Source organism: Rhinatrema bivittatum, chromosome 8 (genome assembly GCF_901001135.1).
Source record: "Rhinatrema bivittatum chromosome 8, aRhiBiv1.1, whole genome shotgun sequence".
Classification (NCBI taxonomy): domain Eukaryota; kingdom Metazoa; phylum Chordata; class Amphibia; order Gymnophiona; family Rhinatrematidae; genus Rhinatrema; species Rhinatrema bivittatum.
The window spans coordinates 186,595,521-186,614,525 of NC_042622.1; the positions used below are offsets into that span (position 1 = coordinate 186,595,521).

Below are 19,005 nucleotides of genomic sequence, written 5' to 3' on the forward strand. Positions count from 1 at the left end.
ACATGCTTCTTCTGTCTCTCACGCACACACACACCCTCTCACTCCCTCTCATATATACACACATGCACATTCTTTCTCCCACACATGGGCTTCACCTTCTTTTCTTTCACTTGCTCTCCTAGCAGCCTTGGTCCCGCCTCTTCACTTTGGCTTCCTCTGGGTTGGAATCGCAAGGTGGCCTCCACTGATCCATTCCACTTCTGTTGCTGATGAGATGGGGGTCCTCCGGCAGCCCGCAGCCTCTTTTCTAAGGCCATCAGTGGATGGGATGGGGGTCCACGGGACGGCCTCCAACCTCACTACCTCAGCTCTTTCCCTCACTTCTTATCCCCTTCCCTAACTATCTCAGCTCTTCCTCGCCTTTCCCTCACTATCTTGCTATTTCCCCCACTTTTCATCCCTTTCATCCACTTTTCATCCACTTTTCATCCAGAGGCTCTTCCTTCCTTCCCTGCCTCTAGATATTTCCCCCTTTTTACACTACCTCAGTTATTCCCCCATCCCTGCCTTTTAGAGATTCTTCTCCCCCCGTTAGTGAGTCACTATCTCAGCTTTTCCCCCTTCTCGCCTTCTTTCCTCATTACCTCAGCCTTTTCCCTCTTTACCCCCTCTCCCTTCCTCTACAGGCTCTTTCCCCCACTCTTCTCACCCCTTCCTATACTTTCCCCTTCGTATTTTTCCCTCCCCCTCACCCAGTCACTCCTAACCTCTTTCTCCTCCCGCTCTCTGGTGCAGCTTATTACTCTCACTGCTCCTCTGGCGAGATTGGCCCCATGGCAGCAGGAGATGACGTCATTTAAACGCTGCTGCTGCTGCTGCGGACCTGCTGCCATCTCATGCAGGGGGCTCTGCATATTACTGCATCGGGTCAGGCAGGGGTTGGGTTACCCCTGCCCAATCCCATAAGTAAATCTGAACTGGCAAGCCTCCTGTAGCGGCTCTTATGCCACGGGTGGTCTGCGGCCTTTCCTTTACTTCGGCCATCGGTGGAGTGGAGTGCGCCGGGCGACCTCGCGGCCTTTGCTCCATTTTAGCTGCAGGTGGCCTAGACCGCTGTCCCCTTGCAGCTGCTGCTCTGTGTAAGCAAACGGCTTGCACGGTGGGTTGCACCGGTTCAAAACTTAAAACAAAAAAAACCAAAAACAAAACCATTTTTATGAAACTTTAATGAACTTCAGACAGAGCAGCCAGAACCTGCGCTGGCAGTAGATAACTAAAGGGCAAACTGAAATGGCTAAATTGTTTTAGTTAGCTGTAAACTTGTCATGCTTTTGCTAGTTTTATATCCCTACAGTTCTCCGGGCTTTTGTACGCTGCAGCAGGATGCCCTTATGAAACTGTAGTGGAGTTTAATGAATTCTGCAGATGGACAATAATGCCGCATCACTTTAGCAAGAAAAAAGGACAAACACCTGCAGCAATGCCTTCTAAAAAGGTTCAGGAAGCTTAAATGCAATAGATGAAGGTAAATGATTACAACAAACGTGAAAATCTGTCTTTACTGAAATTAAAAAAAAAAAGCTATTTGATTTTTTTTTTCTAAATTGGGCTTATTGGGATGGACTTTGGAGCTGACGCCATTAGACAGGGGGCAAGAAAAAAAATAAATCTGAATTGTGATCTGGAACCCCCCCCCTCCCCCAACCTCCATCTAGCTTCCTCGCAGCAGCAGGTGGAGTTTGCCGATTGCAGGCAGTCTGAACTCGGGCTTGGAGGGAGCAATTTTCATAAGCCACCTAGTGGCAAAGTAGGCGCATGCTTTTTGTGCCCGCCTACCTTCTGGCAATTTTCATAAGCGAAAAATGCCTTCCACACCCCTCCCCCAATGCGCGTTGTATCCAGCTGCATAGTAAAAACAACGGTATCAATGGCGTCACGCAGAAACGCAGAAATGGAGAATGTTAAGTGCAGATAAAAGATAGTACGGCCCCTTCCTCCAGAAACGTAGCTGGGGTCTTCGGCGGCAGGGGTCCAATGCATTTGTGTTGTCTCCCCTGCGCCCCCCCCCCACCATCACCCGCCAGCTCATGACCACATGTGGGGGTCTCTTTTCATTGGGGAAGGGCCAGCACGTCACCACAGGGCGCCATCGTGCAGGGCCAGTGCTAACATTTTTTGCAGCCCTGTGCAAACAATTACAGTGCTGGCCCTTCCTCATTCTGTTTTTGTTTTGTTTTTTTACATTTTATTTGTATTCTTTTACTAATCAGGGTCAGTGCAAAGGTTATTAGGCACCCTAAGTGAATCTTACAGCTTTATGCCCAGCTTTCCCCCCACCACGGCCCTCTCCACACACAATTTCAAATTATGCACTTAAAATAAAAGATTTTACATGAAAAAGGACACTCAAAGTACAGTCTTTTGAAAAAAAAATCACAACTGCATCTATATTATATTTACAGGTACTGCTGTAGTGTCAACCAGAAAAACCTATATAAAAGCCAAAAAGACACTTGGAACACATATTGTTGGGTGTGGGCTTGGTCCCCAGAAAGCCATGAGCAAACTAAGGGGGTCATTTACTAAAACGATCGCGTGTGATCACTAAATGTGGGCGGCGATCACTAAATGTGGGCGGCATCAAGGCAGGAAGAGGAGGAGTCGGGGTGGCACTGGGGCGGATGCCGCGAAGACGGTGAAATGGTAAGCTTCTGTATCGCTGCCTATTTTGCGCCGAATAACCACACCTTTTATGGTGTAGTTATTCGGTGTGACGCCGGCAGCGATCGCACCGTGGAGATACGATCGCTGCCAGCTATCGCAGGACTGCCCCCCCCCCGTTTCGCCCACCTGCCCCCCTGTACCGAGGGATTCAGAGAGCCTGGCGGTGTTACTAAATCCAGGCCTAAATTACAATTACAATATAATAAACCTCCCATTCCAAAACAGCGCTAACTGCCAGCACTCAAAACAGTTACCACCCTATGAAAAGGTGGTAACTGCCAGTATGGCGATCGGCGCCATACTGGCAGTCGATTGCCTTTGCCCTCACTTTGTCACAGGGAGCGACCGTCGCTCCCTGTGACATAGTGAGGGCAAAGGCGATTGGCGCCATTTTGAAACCAGTACAGCACCGGCACCGAGGGTATGATTGAAGGGATGGCTCCCGGACCCCCTGCTAGACCACCAGGTACATGTAAAAGGTTTTTGGGGGGGTCGGGAGGGTGGGAGAAGCAAAGGGGTAATTTGTAAAGGGTCGGGTGGGTTTTTTTTTATCGGGCCATCGGCGCCATTTTTATCAGTGGTAGCCAAAATGGCGCCGATGGCCCGAGAGCAGGAGATCACGCCCGGACCCCCCCCCCCCCCCACTGGACCACCAGGTAATTTAACATTTTTGGGGGGTTCGGGAGGGTGGGGGAGGGTAAAGGATTGGTTTTAAAGGGTCGGGGTGGGTTTAGGGGTTGTTTTGGTGTGCCGGTTTTCCCGCCCTCCCCCCAAATAATTCCCATACTCGATTTAACAATTTTTCACGATAAATCGAGGGAATTCCTATTGTATCGAGTCCCTTACTGATTAATGACGATTTTAAAATTATCGGACGATAATTTAAATCGTTAAAAAACGATTCACATCCCTAAAGATCCCTACATAGAAATGACACATTAGCAGAATACTTAACCTCAATCTCACAAGCAGAACACAGATAGACCCTCACCAAATACAGAATACTACCCCATGAAAAGGTGATACTGCAAACATTACGAACATACACATAAGGGTCAACCATAGGTATTATAATCTGTAGATAACATATACCATATAACATATATCTGTGTGTATCTTATTCAAAATTTATTTATAGCAAAAGATTATTTCTAAAACAAATAACATATATATATATATCTCAAATATTTATATCAAAATACATATATCAAATACCAGTCATACCACACATTCATACCAAACTACACAGTACATTACAATACATATTGCACAAAAGTTTCAAATAAAACCATTCATTTACAATTCCATACAAGGAATATCACAACCCATATATTCCTCCCTTTTCCTGTTCCTAAAAGAACCTTTTACATTTATCTTCTACTTTTTCTAAATTTTCCAATATTCCCTTATATTCTTCTTCCTCTTCTCCTAAATATTCCCGACAAGAGACTCTTGTTTCACCATCAGTTTCATCAAGGGATTAACTTGCATCATCTAGGCGAATCACCACATATTCATGTAGGGAAAAATCCAGATTCACATCCAGTTGCTCACTACAAGTCATTTCGAAATTCTGTTCTCACAACAGAAAATACATAGTAAACAACAACTCCTTATAACATCCTTAAATTAATATCTCATTTGTTCATTAAGCAATACTATCAAAAAACTTTATTTAATAAGCTCACCAAATCTCTTCCAATACTAATTAATCAATACTCAAACAACACATTACCTGGTCACATCTAATTACATAACATACTCCACAACACAAAAACCCCATTGACACTGCCACTTACCTCCAATATTGTTCAGCATATTATTTACGTACATATTCATCCCAGGCTCAACAAGCTTCATCTCCAACCTGAAAATAGAATAAACTTTCCTGCCGCGACCTCTATTCAAAGCAAAAAAAGATCATAATATATCAATACTAAAGGCTCTCACAATACAACATCTAAAACCACACCACACCTCAATATAATATCCACCATAAAGACGTACTCTACTTACTTTTCCTCTTTACCACTAATTATACCAAACTTCCTCATAGCGTTGTCGGCATCCTTGTCCAACACGCCTCAGCTGCGCATTCATCAAATCCGCACCCACTAAATACTCGTATTAGGAAAACAGGACAACCCAAGCTTCTATAGATCCCTACATAGAAATGACACATTAGCAGAATACTTAACCTCAATCACAAATGGAGAACACAGATAAACCGTCGCCAAATATAGAATAATGTGACCATAAAGAATAAATGGAAAAGTACAGACATAAACTGAACTGGAAACCGCAACAAATCACAAACTCAGTACATAGTGCTCCTATGGAAAAACTAAAGCATCATCCTTCCTCAGAAAGCATCAAACAATAAAATCAAGAAAGATAAGCATGAATCATAATAGTTAAACCATACTAATAAAAAGAATTAATATTTCAGAACAGCAGATGAACAGAATAACATCCAATAATTAAAAACTCACTTATTTTTTTTAATTTTCTAAACAATACAAAATTTCAAAACAGCACACACATCAAATAACACCCAATTAATTTAAATTAATAAGGTTTTAAAAAACTCACTCATTCTCCATACCTGGAAACGTTTGTCTTCCGGTCAACCTGAGATTGTCATGGTGTAGCGAGAGGGGAAGGGAGGTGCACAAACTTTCCTCTACTTCATATACACACACATTCTTCCTCATGCTCACACTGACATACATAAGCACTCTTTCAAAACTCACACCTGCTCACAGACACACACAAGCTGGCTGGCTTCTTCTCTCTCAGGCACACAGACACACTGGCTTACTCTCTTGGGCACATGCACACTGGCTCCACTCCCTCTCCCTCACTCACACACACACACACAGGTGCTGGTTCCATTCCCTCTTCTTCACACACACACACACACACACACACACACACACACACACACACCCTGGCTCCACTCCCTCTCCTTCACTCACTCACACACAAACACACACACACACCCTGGCTCCACTCCCTTTCCTTCACACACACACACACACACACACACACACACACACACACGCACCCTGGCTCCACTCCCCGTCCTTCACTCACACACACACACAGGTGCTGGCTCCACTCCCTCTTCTTCACACACACACACACACACACACACCCTGGCTCCACTCCCTCTCCTTCACTCACTCACACACAAACACACACACACACCCTGGCTCCACTCCCTTTCCTTCACACACACACACACACACACACACACACACACGCACCCTGGCTCCACTCCCCGTCCTTCACTCACACACACACACAGGTGCTGGCTCCACTCCCTCTTCTTCACACACACACACACACCCTGGCTCCACTCCCTTTCCTTCACACACACACACACACACACACACGCACCCTGGCTCCACTCCCTGTCCTTCACTCACACACGCACACAGGTGCTGGCTCCACTCCCTCTTCTTCACACACACACACACACTCTCACACACTCTCACACACACACACTCACACACCCTGGCTCCCCTCCCTCTCCTTCACTCACACACACACGCTGGTTCCACTCCCTCTCCTCCATACACACACACACTGGCTCCATTCCCTCTCCTCCACATGCATGCAGCTCTGGCTCCAGTCTCTCTCCTTCAGTTAGGCTGCAGGCCTCCTTCAGCTCTGCTGCAGGATGAGATAGGCCCCCTCCCCCCAGCGGCCATAGAGCCTTTTTTTCTATGGGCAGGATGGGATACCCTGTCTCACTGGCGTCCCCCTTACAGCCTGGCGCCCGAGGTCCTTGGCCCCCCTGCGATGCCACTGCCTTCCTCTCCCTCCCAGATCCCATGTGCTTGACCCCTGCTCTCTTGAATTCAATCCTGTCCTCATCTCCACTACCTCCACTGGAATGTTGTTGCATGCATCTACCACCCTCTCAGTAAAGCCAATTAAATGCATGAAAATGGCACAGCAATTTCCAACTTAAAAACATTTTTTTGTTTGTTTTTGCTAATGTGGCCACTCCAGGAGTCGGGGAACTGCAATGGAGCAGCTTAAAAACTTACTTTAGTTTTGTAATAGCTTGAAAGGGAAACATCAGAACTTGGACAAGTGAGGCCACTTCTCGCTCCCTCACAGAGTGTGCCCGTCTCACGTTTTGCCTAGCAGAGAAAATGTTCCCTTCACTCCTGTGGTTTAAGTTTGAAATGATTACGCCTGCAGCTTCTTGAACCTGGCGAACTTTCTGTATATGCACCACTATCCATTCTGCCATTCTTCCAACAGTTCCTGCATGGGATTCCTCTGATGCTAAAAATGTGCGTGTTTGGTGTATGTGTGTGTGTGTGTGTGGGAGGTGCAATGAAGGCCAGACATGACAAGAGGATTGCTAGCTGGCTCCATTTCCTTCAGGACAGGCTGATCAGGTCCTGGTTTTATCCCACCGAATGCACAGATTTGTATTTCTGTCAGGGAAATCAATAGGCAAATCTGAACTACAATTCCCAAACTGCAATGGGAGAAGACCAGGACCGGATCAACCTGTTCTGAAAAAAAAACAATGGAACCGGTTGGCAACCCCGTGTTGCACTGTCATTCCTGTAGGTCCTAAGCTAAACTGGTTTTGTTCTTCTTTTAAAAATTGTAGGTTTTTATTGCACTGGGAGAACTCTTTTTATCCTTTAACTGGGCCATTGTGACTGACATACTGCTGGTAAGTAGGCTGCATTCTTCCCCAGCCTTACTGATTTTTCTTAGCCTGGAAAGGAGCCGGTTGCAGGTAGTGTGTGCACAAGGGCTCATTTGCTTTCTAAGGAATACTCCACCAAGCCACGGCAAGCGTTTCACCCTGCTGATTTCCCTTCCAGGATGATTTTTGAACAGTGGTTAGAAACTGTACAGCTGTTTACCAGTCCGATCCAATGTAAGTGGGGATGAAACCACTGAAAACTAGGGAGGCCCACGGTATGGGGACCTCAGAGATTGGATTCTAGCAGATCCTTGCAGTCAGTAGTTTGGTGGGGGGGTGTGGCTTACTTTAAATTGAGACAGATTAGACAGTTAAGATCATTTCTGGATCAACAGTCTTTAAAAACAGTTAATGCATTCATTGTTGATAAATCATATTTGACTATTGCAACGCATTATACGTTTGTTTGGCCGGCTAAACTGACCCATGAGAGGAAAATCTTACAAAATGTGGTGGCCAGGTTGGCAATAGATAATGCTAGAGGAGCCATTTCGGTCCCTTTGCTTCACGAATTACGTTGGCAATTTAAAACTGCTCACATTTACATTTCATGCGATGAGAGGTAAGGGGGAGGGGGGCGTCCCCTCATTTATTCACCAGACCGCAGCGTTGTGTGCCAAACCGGTGAGCTCCACTCGAGTCAAGGGGGCATTTTGGGAGATGAGGTTGACCCTTAATAGAGCTAGGGCTTTCTCGGCGGCAGCACCCTCCAGCTGTGGAGCCGTCTGCCCTTGGAGATACATCAGGAGTCAGATTATTTCTTCTTTCGTAGAAGAGTAAAGACTTTTTAAAAATTTGGTGACAGGGCATTTTAGTGGCTAAGTTAATTGGGTAGGCTTGAAGGTGTGTGGGAGGGGTCACTGCTGTGACCTATAGGTTCGATTTGTCTGTGTCTTGGTCTTATGTTATTATTTCTATGACTTATGCCCCGCTTTGGGCAGCACTTTTTGGTTCGGGCAGACGATGCATAAATCTTATAAAATAAATATATAAATATGGGTCACCCTGGAGAGTCAGCTGAGTCGGGAGACGCAGCGGCTGTGAATGCCAGAAGCACAGTTTATCCTCATTCTCGGCTCTGTGACATAAAATGTTGTATCAATCCTTGAAAGAAGCTTTTCATCTGAAGCTTTATCAGTTTCAGTGTTATCTGCTGGTCATGTAAGATGATTTCAACTGCATAGATTTATTTCAACCTCGTATGCCTTACCTTCAAGCTTATATCTCTTAAATATATGGGATGATGACCAACTCCTCTAGAGAATGCAGAGAAGTCCTAATGCCTGCAGTAATATTGATATATGTTTGACATGCATATATCTTGTTGATGCAGAATCTCAAACTACGCAATTAGGAGCTATTATTAGTTATTATCGAGATGCATTGGACACCTGGCAGCAAATGGTTGCGTTAGAGCATGTGTGCTTTCTCCCCCTATACCTTCCCCCCACAGGAATATTATCTTCTCTTCAACCTCCCCTCCCTGCTGATATCCACATCTCCCAGTGCAATCTGTGCTAGAAGAGGGAGCCACCCCCCATGTAAGCATGGCGGGACTGGATAGTGCAGGGGCTGTGCGAGAAAGTGATTTAAGCTGTAAATGCTTCTGAAAGATCAGCAAATGACCAAGTAGGGAAGGCCCAGCCCTTGGTGACTGATGCTACTGCTCGCAAGTTTCAGACTGCCATTTGTTCCGTACATGGTTATTATGGTAAACAGAGGTAGCTTGGAGCCTGCGAAAGGAGCTCCTTCTCTTGATTTTCTTCCAGCAACTAGGTGCTGGGTGGCCAACACTGTTAAGGGGGGGGGGGGGGGGTCATTTTCAAAAGCATTTAAAATGACTTTTTGAAAATTGCTAGATGTTTGTAGTCATAAAAGTCTGAGTGGAAGCAATTTTCCATGCACTGCAAAGAGGCATTCCTGGGGATGGAGTGGGGGGGGGGGAGGGGCAAGAAAATAATTTCTGCACGTACTTTTGATTTTCTCACCATCCTGTTACCATGGAAACCCGTGCAAGGAGCAGGGTGCCGCAGGGCCTCTGAGCTTACGAGGGCTTGCAGGCCCTTGCCTGAATTTGGTTCCTGAAGTTGCCGCTTCTCCAGGGCCAGCACCTGTATGGAGGACAGTGGTGCAGCCTCAGGCCTGGATTGGCGGCAAGCCAAGTCAAAGCATTCCTGGCACCTTATACAAAGTTGATGCCAGAGGCAGTTGCCTAGATTGCCTATGCCTAAATCCGGGCCCTGTCGATGTGTCAGATGCAGAGAAATCTACTCTCCCACCTACAACAGCAGTATAAATGTGTGTTCGGTGAATCAGGCTGTGCATCCCTAATTAAATTGCTTGGCTGACTGACACCCTCCTACCTGTTCTTCTTTGTACTGAGTGTGCTCTTGTGTGTGGGAGCAATAAAAAGGCAACTTATGGCACAAGAGAAGTAGGATCTTCTACAAAGCTGAGGCTATTCCTTATAAAGGAGCCTCCATACCATCATATGGCAGCTCATGTGTTCAGTATTCATCTAAGTTCAGTAAGGTTGCATTGGTCTGATCCGTTCTGATGATCTCCCATTGAGACTGGTAGGTTGTGAAAGGGGGTCTATTCCTCTAAGTTCAGTAGCGTTGCATTGGTCTGATCCGTTCTGATGATCTCCCATTGATACTGGTAGGTTGTGAAAGGGGGTCTATTCCTCTAAGTTCAGTAGCGTTGCATTGGTCTGATCTGTTCTGATGATCTCCCATTGATACTGGTAGGTTGTGATAGGGGGTCTATTCCTCTAAGTTCGGTAGGGTTGCATTGGTCTGATCCGTTCTGATGATCTCCCATTGATACTGGTAAGTTGTAATAGGGGGTCTATTCCTCTAAGTTCAGTAGCATTGCATTGGTCTGATCCGTTCTGATGGTCTCCCATTGAGACTGGTAGGTTGTGATAGGGTCACTACAACAGCTTTCTCAGAGAGGGCTGGATGTAAGACTGTGGTGCCCATAGGCAGCACCAGAGACGGAGAGGAAGGAATATCCATGATCAGAGAGCAAGGGTGGGAGAGGACAAAGTGCCATGGTGGGCACCCCTTTGAATCAGGTGGGTCATCTCAGATATTTGGCGCCTTCAGATTCTGGGGCCCTAGGCATATTGTCTGTGCCTCAATCCAAGCCTGGGGATGGTCGCATGGAAACAGTATTGCCATTGCCTGCCCCTGCAGCCAGATGTGCTGCAGCAAAAATCAGAAATTCTGTCAATGTGGCAAAAGTAATAATCCGATAGTACCAAGGTCATTATCGCTATCACAGAGTGATATTTAAAGAGTTTTAAAAAAAGGATCACTTTAAATGTTTCCAAGTGCTCATTAACCATTGAATCAGTTGCCAAATTCTGCTTTTCTGTTATTGCCAGTTGGCTCCTGCCGATTGGCTGGGGCTAGCAGTTCATTTTTCTCATTTGCAACAGGTCCGACCCCTCCGAATTCAGGTGCAATAACAGAGTCTCAAGATTAAATATTTCAAATCTACAAGGAAACAAAAATGGCGGGGGGGGAGGGGGAGTGTTGTTGTCAAAGGCGACTATTCATGCGACACATTTTGGCTTCTCTAAACTCGTGTGCCCTCTGGAGAAGCAGAAAAAGCTCCTCATTGTCAAACTGATTGTGCTGCTCCTCATGCATCATTTATCTCTTTACTCTTTCAGCTTTTTGGGATTATTGGTGTTTAGTTATCCTTTTAGCACAGGCCATGCACAGCAAAGGAAAAGCTCAAAAGCAAAGGGGCAGGCATGAAAGGAGCTATGATGCAAAATTTAGGAAAATTAAGGTGGACTAGTACCTCCTATTTATACACTATAGAGCTATATTCGTATCTATAATATGCTTGATCCCTGGCGTCTGCCTGTCGAGGACTGCTGGGTGCGAGCACCGTTACTGTTTAGCCCGCTAGGAGGCGCTGCGAGAGTCGCTTTGCTTATGCCCTACTCACGCAAAGCAAATGCCTGACGTTTTGCTCTTGTGAAAGAGGTTACGTTACGGTCCTTGCAGTGCTGCTCCTGCTAGGAAGAGCGATTGGGCCGGAGGTCCGCTTCCAGCCGAGCCAAATCCCCAGACAGCCTCTCAGTGGGTACTGTTGGATAGGGTCTCTCCCCCCCCCCCCCCGTGCTGCCCCAGAGGCCCCCACACAGTTCCTGGAACTTTGAGACACCCACAGCCGGCGTCTGCCTTGCCACAGTGCCAGGCAACTTTCAGAGGCCCGCACAACCGTGCGTCTCATCTGCTTATCACCCCATCATCGGTGAACAATCCCTCACACGACTAAAACATTCTCCGGTGAAGTTTCAGCGGGTGCTAGCCAGTATAAATATAGAGCTATTTCCTATATCTCTACCTCTATATGTGCATATACCCTATTATATCACCAAATTGATTTTCAGGATGCCTTGCACCTAATATTTAAGTGGAAAACCGAAATGTGTTAACGTTGCCACATATGGGGCGGGCCCAGTGGCAAGTGCTGTGCACTGCCATGCAGAAGTTCCCTGTTTCATTCCCAGGTGTGGTCCTCTGCTGCCTGGGTTAGCTGGGGCTTGGAGGGCGTGTTCACAGCCCCAGGATTGGGGGGGAGGGGAGGGGGGAGGAGCCGCACTCATTAATTAAGAGAGACATCTACATAAGAACATAAGATTTGCCATACTAGTCAGTCCAAAGGTCCATCAAGCCCAGTCATTATGACATAATCCAGGTCACAGGTACCTGGCAGGATCCCAAGGGGTAGAGAGAGTCCAAGCTGCTAATCCCAAGAATAAGTAGTGGATTTCTGCAACTCTACCTTAATATTAGTTAATTGGCTTTTCCTCTAGCAGCTTGTCCAAATCTTTTTTAAACACAGCTACACTAATAGCTATCATCACATCCTCTGGCAACGAATTCCAGAGCTTAATTATGCATTAGCCAGATATAAGTCCACCTTGTTTTCATGCAGCCCATTCTGCACTCATAATGGGCCTGATTTTCAAAATCATTTAATGCATAAAACTGGATTTTACATTTGTAAATGCCCTTTACCCATGTAAATTGGCTTCTGAAAATTGCTGCAATATATGCCATTGAATTGTCCATAGGATTTACTCATGTAAGTGCACTTTACGTGCTAAATGGCTTTTGAAACTTGCTATGATAGTATGTTACATTTGCTCTCATAATTCCTTTGAAAAATCACCTGAATGAGGGTGCCGGCATCGTTCTAGATGGCTAAAACATCCACCTGCATGCATTCAGCCAATCTGCATGCGCGACTCCTTTTTCTTAAAAATATTTATTTATTGGCAAGACACAAGTTACAGATCAGTCAACATGATGCCATGTAGTATGATAAAAGAATTAGTTGTTGAAGTAAATCAATAGAGCAGTGCTTCACAGCCTACATCTCGAGTTTTTCTTTCGACCCCTCTACCCATTCAAACATGTATTTATCCATCAGAGACAGCTCATCAGTTGTGTTTCCATGTGACATGGTTTCATCTGAATTTCCAGTTGGTCTGTCGTAATCTATAGACATCATTTTTCTGTTGAGTTGTCGGTGGATTCAAATTCTGTGTATGCATAACTTTCCACACACACCTACCTTATTTCGGAGTATTACAGCATTCTATTAGAGCATCTGGTATTTTATACATCTGCACTTCCTCTAATAAAAGGGAGTGCCACAAAATGTGATCTGCCTCACTTAAGCAAGACACATTTATGAGCTAAAACATAACTCCTAATTTTATAGGTGTAGATCCTGAGTAAGCTTTTGAAAATTTACAGCACAATGCATGTCAGCTGAAGATTTCCAATCTCTGGCAGAGTTCTCTGATCTATAGGGAGCCCTTTCCCTGGGCAAGGAATTCAATTGCCTTAGTCTCAAGCACATAGGATATTCAAATTTAGCAGACAAGCATAGCTCTTTTGGCCATAGCTATAGCTTGATTTTAGGTAAGCATTGCTGTAAAATATTATCAGTACCACCAGGGTCTCTGTACTGCAGCATTCCAGTCAGACGGTCATTTCTGTGAACATAAGAACATAAGAAATACCCATACTGGGTCAGACCAAGGGCCCATCAAGCCCAGCATCCTGTTTCCAACAGTGGCCAATCCAGGCCATAAGAACCTGGCAAGTACCCAAAAACTACGTCTATTCCATGTTACCATTGCTAATGGCAGTGGCTATTCTCTAAGTGAACTTAATAGCAGGTAATAGATTTCTCCTCCAAGAACTTACCCAATCCTTTTTTAAACACTATACTAACTGCACTAACCACATCCTCTGGCAACAAATTCCAGAGTTTAATTGTGCGTTGAGTAAAAAAGAACTTTCTCCGATTAGTTTTAAATGTGCCCCATGCTAACTTCATGGAGTGCCCCCTAGTCTTTCTATTATCCGAAAGAGTAAATAACCGATTCACATCTACCCGTTCTAGACCTCTCATAATTTTAAACATCTCTATCATATCCCCCCTCAGCCGTCTCTTCTCCAAGCTGAAAAGTCCTAACCTCTTTAGTCTTTCCTCATAGGGGAGCTGTTACATTCCCCTTATCATTTTGGTAGTCCTTCTCTGTACCTTCTCCATCGCAATTATATCTTTTTTGAGATGCGGCAACCAGAATTGTGCACAGTATTCACAGTATTCATGGAGCGATACAGAGGCATTATGACATTTTCCGTTTTATTCATCATTCCCTTTCTAATAATTCCCAACATTCTGTTTGCTTTTTTGACTGCCGCAGCACACTGAACCGATGATTTCAATGTGTTATCCACTATGACGCCTAGATCTCTTTCTTGGGTTGTAGCACCTAATATGGAACCCAACATTGTGTAATTAATAATTATAGCATGGGTTATTTTTCCCTATATCATCACCTTGCACTTATCCACATTAAATTTCATCTGCCATTTGGATGCCCAATTTTCCAGTCTCACAAGGTCTTCCTGCAATTTATCACAATCTGCTTGTGATTTAACTACTCTGAACAATTTTGTGTCATCTGCAAATTTGATTATCTCACTTGTCGTATTTCTTTCCAGATCATTTATAAATATATTGAAAAGTAAGGGTCCCAATACAGATCCCTGAGGCACTCCACTGTCCACGCCCTTCCACTGAGAAAATTGTCCATTTAATCCTACTCTCTGTTTCCTGTCTTTTAGCCAGTTTGCAATCCACGAAAGGACATCGCCACCTATCCCATGACTTTTTACTTTTCCTAGAAGCCTCTCATGAGGAACTTTGTCAAATACCTTCTGAAAATCCAAGCATACTACATCTACCGGTTCACCTTTATCCACATGTTTATTAACTCCTTCAAAAAAGTGAAGCAGATTTGTGAGGCAAGACTTGCCCTGGGTAAAGCCATGCTGACTTTGTTCCATTAAACCAGGTCTTTCTATATGTTCTGTGATTTTGATGTTTAGAACACTTTCCACTATTTTTCCTGGCACTGAAGTCAGGCTAACTGGTCTGTAGTTTCCCAGATCGCCCCTGGAGCCCTTTTTAAATATTGGTGTTACATTTGCTATCCTCCAGTCTTCAGGTACAATGGATGATTTTAATGATAGGTTACAAATTTTTACTAATAGGTCTGAAATTTCATTTTTTAGTTCCTTCAGAACTCTGGGGTGTATACCATCTGGTCCAGGTGATTTCCTACTCTTCAGTTTGTCAATCAGGCCTACCACATCTTCTAGGTTCACCGTGATTTGATTCAGTCATCTGAATCATTACCCATGAAAATCTTCTCCATTACAGGTACCTCCCCAACATCCTCTTCAGTAAACACCGAAGCAAAGAAATCATTTAATCTTTCCACGATGGCCTTATCTTCTCTAAGTACCCCTTTAACCCCTCGATCATCTAACGGTCCAACTGACTCCCTCACAGGCTTTCTGCTTCGGATATATTTTAAAAAGTTTTTACTGTGAGTTTTTGCCTCTACAGCCAACTTCTTTTCAAATTCTCTCTTAGCCTGTCTTATCAATGACTTACATTTAACTTGCCAACGTTTATGCTTTATCCTATTTTCTTCTGTTGGATCCTTCTTCCAATTTTTGAATGAAGATCTTTTGGCTAAAATAGCTTCTTTCACCTCCCCTTTCAACCATGCCGGTAATCGTTTTGCCTTCTTTCCACCTTTCTTAATGTGTGGAATACATCTAGACTCTGCTTCTAGAATGGTATTTTTTAACAATGACCACGCCTCTTGGACATTTTTTACTTTTGTAGCTGCTCCTTTCAGTTTTTTTCTAACAATTTTTCTCATTTTATCAAAGTTTCCCTTTTGAAAGTTTAGCACGAGAGCCTTGGATTTGCACACTGTTCCTCTTCCAGTCATTAAATCAAATCTGATCATATTATGATCACTATTGCCAAGCGGCCCCACCACCGTTACCTCTCTCACCAAGTCCTGTGCTCCACTGAGAATTAGATCTAAAATTGCTCCCTCTCTCGTCGGTTCCTGAACCAATTGCTCCATAAAGCTATCATTTATTCCATCCAGGAACGTTATCTCTCTAGCGTGTCCCGATGAGACATTTACCCAGTCAATATTGGGGTAATTGAAGTCTCCCATTATTACTGCACTACCAATTTGGTTAGCTTCCCTAATTTCTCTTAGCATTTCACTGTCCGTCTCACCATCCTGACCAGGTGGACGGTAGTATACCCCTATCACTATAGTCTTCCCCGACACACAAGGGATTTCTATCCATAAAGATTAAATTTTGTATTTAGTCTCATGCAGGATGTTTATCCTGTTGGACTCTATGCCATCCCGGACATAAAGCGCCACACCTCCTCCCGGGTGCTCCTCTCTGTCTGTCATTGCGATATAATTTGTAGCCCGGTATAGCACTGTCCCATTGGTTGTCCTCTTTCCACCATGTCTCTGAGATGCCAATTAAGTCTATGTCATCATTCACTGTTATACATTCTAATTCTCCCATCTTACTTCTTAGACTTCTGGCATTACCATACAAAGATTTCAAAGTTTGTTTTTTGTTTGTATTTTCATTCCGCTTTTTAATTGATAGGGATAAGTTAGAATTTTTTAGCTCAGGTGAGTTTTTAGTTACAGGCACTTGGACTAATTTTCTAATTATTGGAACCTCACTGTCGGGATGCCCTAATTCTAATGCATCATTAATATCCTTTGAAGATACCTCTCTCCGAACCATGCGCTGCTGAGCGACTGTCGGCTTTCCCCTTTGTTCTAGTTTAAAAGCTGCTCTATCTCCTTTTTAAAGGTTAGCGCCAGCAGTCTGGTTCCACCCTGGTTAAGGTGGAGCCCATCCCTTCGGAAGAGACTCCCCCTTCCCCAAAAGTTTCCCCAGTTCCTAACAAAACTGAATTCCTCTTCCTTGCACCATCGTCTCATCCACGCATTGAGACTCTGGAGCTCTGCCTGCCTCTGGTGACCTGTGTGTGGAACAGGGAGCATTTCAGAGAATGCTACCCTGGAGGTTCTGGATTTAAGCTTTCTACCTAAGAGCCTAAATTTGGCTTCCAGAATCTCCCTCCCACATTTTCCTATGTCGTTGGTGCCCACATGTACCACGACAGCCGGCTTCTCCCCAGCACTGTCTAAAATCCTATCTAGGTGACGCGTGAGGTCCGCCACCTTCGCACCAGGTAGGCATGTTACCAGGCGATCCTCATGCCCACCAGCCACCCAGCTGTCTACATTCCTAATAATCGAATCACCAACTATGACGGCCGACCTAACCCTCCTCTCCTGGGCAGTAGGCCTTGGGGAGATATCCTCAGTGCGAAAGGACAGTGCATCACCTGGAGAGCAGGTCCTTGCTACAGGATCCTTTCCTGCTGCACCTGGTTGGTACTCTCCTATCATGAGACCTTCTTCCTCCAAGACAGCACCAGGGCTGCCAGTCTGAAGTTGGGACTTGACTACTATGTCCCTGAAGGTCTCATCTATATACCTCTCTGTCTGCCTCAGCTCCTCCAGGTCTGCCACTCTAGCCTCCAGAGATCGGACTCGTTCTCTGAGAGCCTGTAGCTCTTTGCATCGCATGCATATGTACAACTTCTCACCGGTGGGTAAAAAATCATACATGTGACACTCTATGCAAAAGACTGGAAAGCCCCCCTCTTGCTGCTGGACTGCTGCCTTCATCTCAATTTTGATCAGTTCCTAGTTAAGTTTTAGGTTGCTATGGGAGTAGGAATGTGTCTAATGTCCTTTAAATGTATTAGTGAATTCACTATGTGTCTGGTAGTGGCCTACCGGGGTCTGATCGAATTCTCAATAAAGTTTTTGTTGATGGTTTTTTTTTTTTTTTGTGAAAGTGGCATCTGCCTATAAATTAAGGGATGAGCTAGGGGTGGGTGGAAGGGTTGGGAAATCCAAACAGTCTAACTTCAGTTAGTTAGCCAGAGTGACTCACTGCTCTTTTGATTAACAAATGTTGGTCCCTATTCAAACCCAATCACACTACCTCAACACCTTTCCAAGGTGAGTAACTGAGCTGAACTATTCAACTTTTTTACTTAGGTATACACTGCTCCTAGCTTATTTCTAGCTTCTGGCTTCTTTTTGGGTTTGTTTTTTTTGTGGGGTTTTTTTTTTCAATACAAACACTGTTTGTATTAAATACAAACACTCAGTCCTTTAAAAGTCTGCAGAACACTCAGTTCTGCAGACTTTTAAAAATAAACACACTACCTACTGCTTACTAGCTACCTTATTGACTGACTATTTAAAAATACAAACAGTCTAACTTGTTTATTCACTGCCTTTTTGACTATTAAAGGCACAAACACACTAAATAATATTCCCAAATAGTTAACTTTGCCCCAATACTTTTAAAAAAGACAATGTCCCAAGCAAAAACTTACTGATTCCTTTCAGCCACCAGCAAGGTGATCCTCTCCTCTCAGTGTTCCCACTGGAATGTGGGTTACTGAGCTCTTCCCTTCTAATTTATAATGTGCTTCTAAGGTAAATTAGTACAAAACAGTTCCTTTAGAGATTTACACTTCAGTTAGTTTTCCTGAGTGACTCACTGCTCTCTTGATTAACAAATGTTGGTCCCTATTCAAACCCAATCACACTACCTCAACACCTTTCCAAGGTGAGTAACTGAGCTGAACTAGTCAACTTTTTTACTTAAGTATACACTGCTCCTAGCTTATTTCTAGCTTCTGGCTACTTTTTGGGTTTGTTTGGGGGTTTTTTGTGGGTTTTTTTTTCAAACACAAACACTCTAAAGTCTGCAGAACACTCAGTTCTGCAGACTTTTAAAAATAAACACACTACCTACTGCTTACTAGCTACCTTATTGACTATTTAAAAATACAGTCTAACTTGTTTATTCACTGCCTTTCTGACTATTAAAGGCACAAACACACTAAATAATGTTCCCAAATAGTTAACTTTGCCCCAATACTTTTAAAAAAGACAATGTCCCAAGCAAAAACTTACTGATTCCTTTCAGCCACCAGCAAGGTGATCCTCTCCTCTCAGTGTTCCCACTGGAATGTGGGTTACTGAGCAGTTAATGGACTTCTCCTCCAAGAACTTATCCAAACCTTTTTTAAACCCAGCTACACTAACTGCACTA

General features: G+C 44.3%; 1 protein-coding gene across 1 annotated transcript in view; it reads left to right on the forward strand.

Annotated features, from left to right (window-relative positions):
* Nucleotides 1–19,005, forward strand: part of SPNS3 (sphingolipid transporter 3 (putative)) — an 82,674-nt gene that overhangs the window by 36,775 nt on the left and 26,894 nt on the right. Inside the window, exon 9 of the mRNA XM_029614030.1 lies at nt 7,304–7,369. Coding sequence (XP_029469890.1) covers nt 7,304–7,369 — 66 coding nt within the window. The remainder of the gene's footprint in view (nt 1–7,303; nt 7,370–19,005) is intronic.